Here is a 3,060-nt window from a genome sequence, read left to right as displayed (position 1 = left end):
ACGTTTAAAAAAGTGAAAAATGAAAATATTTCAAACATGAAATAATTCTTGTGTGAAATAAAGCACAGTGGAAAGTATTATACAAAACATGATTCTGAATGGAAATGACGAAAGTAGCATAAAAACACATTGATTGTAACCCGGCTCAAAAAGGAGCCACTGACAGACTGTACAGCCAGTCAGTCACGCATCAGAGGGTTAAAGTCAAGAAATAATAAAAACTTTTATCAACTTCCTCCATTTTTCAACAACTCTTTGACACAGCATAGGTACCTCATAAAATATCAGGTGACCTGGATTCTCTAAGTCATATTTCTTCTTTATCCAGTTCCTTATTTGCTGCAATCACAAGAAAGCCAGAGATAATGCAGTGCAGTAAAAATAACAAATAAAATTAACTATGGCTGTTGCATATGTGATATTTTAAGATCTATGCATACAAACTTGTATTTATAGTATTTGTTATGTTTCATCTGTTTTTAAATGCTTTTATTTGACTTTTCTAATGTGTTGAATGATAATTTAATGTCATTAAGCTGACAATGAAAATTATGCTAAAGATAAAAAGCTGTTCACAAGCTGTATCAGCTCTAAAAATATTCATCACTATAAATTTGCTTGATGTCCTTTAATGGGTCTTGAACAAGTTGCACAGTGACTGAAGGAGGAGCAAAAGTTTGAGACTGAAAAGGAAACATAATGATTGACTTCATCATGGGGAAAAGAGCAGGAAGCACAGAGATCTGGTTCAGATCAGTGGAGCAGGACTGAACGCAGCAAAGACCTGATCATAGTGTAATATTGATTATTATCAATAACAACGATGAGACCTTTATTCCTCAGATATTCCTCTTGTACGCGGTTGATGTATGTCTTCCTAACTCTGCTCTGGGTGAGTGTTTCTTTTTTAAATATTTTTCTTTTCGTCCCTTCAGACAGGAGCTGATCAGAGGAGCTGTGCAGTGAAGAGCATTTTAACCAGTCGTGGTGGTTTGGTTACTTCTGGAGTCAGAACATTAACCAGCTTTAGCTTTTTCCAGTTATGAGTTTCCTGAATCAGAGCATTTAATGAACAGCTGTTATTAATGTGAGCTAATAGTAATTAATGCAGCTGCTTTTTATGCATTCAAACATTTAAAGCATGTTCACACATGGACATTGTACATTAATGTTGTACATTGTTGAAGATACAAACCACCAGAATAATGGTACACAGGAGATCACTGCAGCTGTTACTGTGTTCTAAATGCATGGCAGCCATCTTTGATTCTGAAGTTTGTAAATGTAAAGAAGACTCCATGGTTTTTCCTGTTTCTGCACTGATGTTGATGCATCTGTGCTTTCAAATCTCTTGACAACAAGGTGTTTTTAAATTGGTGCAGGTTATTCCAGTTTTAAACTATTTTAGGAGCGCTGGTCCAAGCAGTGTTGAAGACTCTGATGCAATGTTAGGAATACTTTGATGAAGAAAAACAAAAATGAGTCTTTGATATCTTGGAAATGATCTAATCTTTTCTGACAGGTAGTTCTGCTTTTTCTCATTTCTCCACATTAATCTGTGACAGAGAAATGTAACATTTCAATTATTTCCTGTAAGAAAGTAACTGAAATGTTACTTCCTTGCAGAGAAACATTTTGATTAATTCAAAAACAATTCAAAAACATTATATTATAATTTTACTACTGTAGTTGTTTTAGCTTGTTGAAAAGGGGCAGCCAGTTTATTCATTCTTGCCCATTTCTTCCTTATTCTTATGCAAGTTGTCAGTTAACAAGACCTGGTTAGGTAAATTATATAGGGATTAAAAGTCAACACTGGATTTATTACGGCTCTGAATCAGCAGCAAGCTGGGGTAAATTTGTTGCTTCAGTCAACACATGAGGTGGAAGAGCTGAGGTTTACCTGACAGCGGTGACGAGCCTCTGCTTGTTCATGTGATTTTAGGGGAATAATCAATGACAAAGATGGAGATTTTATCACTCAGATCCACATCATCCTGTAACTAATAATGTAAATTCAGAAATAAATAAATAAATACAAACATGATGTGTTGGTATGAGCAACCACCACAATCCCCAACGTTCCTGGTCTGGCGAGACAAAAGCTGGACTCTCTGGACAGAGTGTGTCTCATTACATCTGGTGATCATGCTGATGGTAAAACACGGTGGTGGTGGTGTGATGCTCTGGGGCTGCTTGGCTGCTTCAGGACCTGGAAGTCTTGCTGTGATCAATGGAGCCATGAATTCAGCTCTACACCAAAACACCAACAATTACTGTTTCATATCGCTTTGGATTTTTCTATTTCATTAATAATAAACGTCTTCATGTCAAAACTGCAATTTGTGTTTACTTGTGTTGTATTTGGTTAATATTTAAACTGGTTTGATGTTCAGAAACACTGAAGTGAGACAATCATGCAAATAACAGGAAGTCAGGAGGAGAGGCGGGGAAACAACTTTACGGACAACTATCTCTGGAAAAATGATTTATGTGTCTACTGGTCATAGTCAAATAGTTGTCCAGCATCTTTAATGTGTTTTTATTCATGGTTTCAGGTTGTAACAGTGAACTCCACAACATTAGAACCAATGAGAACATCTGAACCTACAACAGTAGAACCTACAAAACCTGGTTAGTATAGAATGTATTATTATTATTGATAATCTTTTATAAGTTACCTTTAGTTTTTCTCAAGTGTCTCCTTGTTTCAGCTCCTGGAAACGTAGCCAGTGTTTCAGTGGAGACCCAGACCACCAGCAGTTTAACTCTGAAGTGGGACAAAGTTGATGGCATCTCAACATACAGACTGGAATATGGTTCTGTCTCTAAGGACATCAATGATGCTGCTGGAGAAACATTTGTTCAACATGTGGTCTCTGGTCTGACTGATGGGACAGAATATAGTTTCTCTCTTTTCACTGAGTTGAATGGAGTCAGCAGCTCTGGATTCTCATTCTCTGCTGTTACAGGTTGGTGATCTGTGAATTTTCTTTCATTCCCAGTTGATCAGTCAGTGTATCAGGAGCATCGACTCCTTTTGTCCCCAATTAATATAAG

At 36.7% G+C, this 3,060-nt stretch overlaps 1 protein-coding gene across 3 annotated transcripts in view; it reads left to right on the top strand.

Annotated features, from left to right (window-relative positions):
* Nucleotides 1-2,543: 2,543 nt before the first annotated feature.
* Nucleotides 2,544-3,060, top strand: part of LOC106954968 (protein tyrosine phosphatase receptor type H) — a 22,073-nt gene continuing 21,556 nt past the window's right edge. For 2 of the 3 annotated variants that reach the window (XM_015044848.1, XM_015044847.1), the window contains exons 1-2: nucleotides 2,544-2,634; nucleotides 2,715-2,972. In XM_015044848.1, the coding sequence (XP_014900334.1) occupies nucleotides 2,592-2,634; nucleotides 2,715-2,972 (301 nt within the window). In that variant the 5' untranslated portion in view covers nucleotides 2,544-2,591. The remainder of the gene's footprint in view (nucleotides 2,635-2,714; nucleotides 2,973-3,060) is intronic. The other variant, XM_015044849.1, reaches the window with a different exon arrangement.

The sequence above is a fragment of the Poecilia latipinna genome, unplaced genomic scaffold (genome assembly GCF_001443285.1).
Source record: "Poecilia latipinna isolate Pla-1442-1.1 unplaced genomic scaffold, P_latipinna-1.0 Scaffold693, whole genome shotgun sequence".
Lineage (NCBI taxonomy): Eukaryota > Metazoa > Chordata > Actinopteri > Cyprinodontiformes > Poeciliidae > Poecilia > Poecilia latipinna.
Note: the sequence above shows the minus strand (reverse complement) of the source record. Positions and strands in the feature narration are given on the sequence as shown.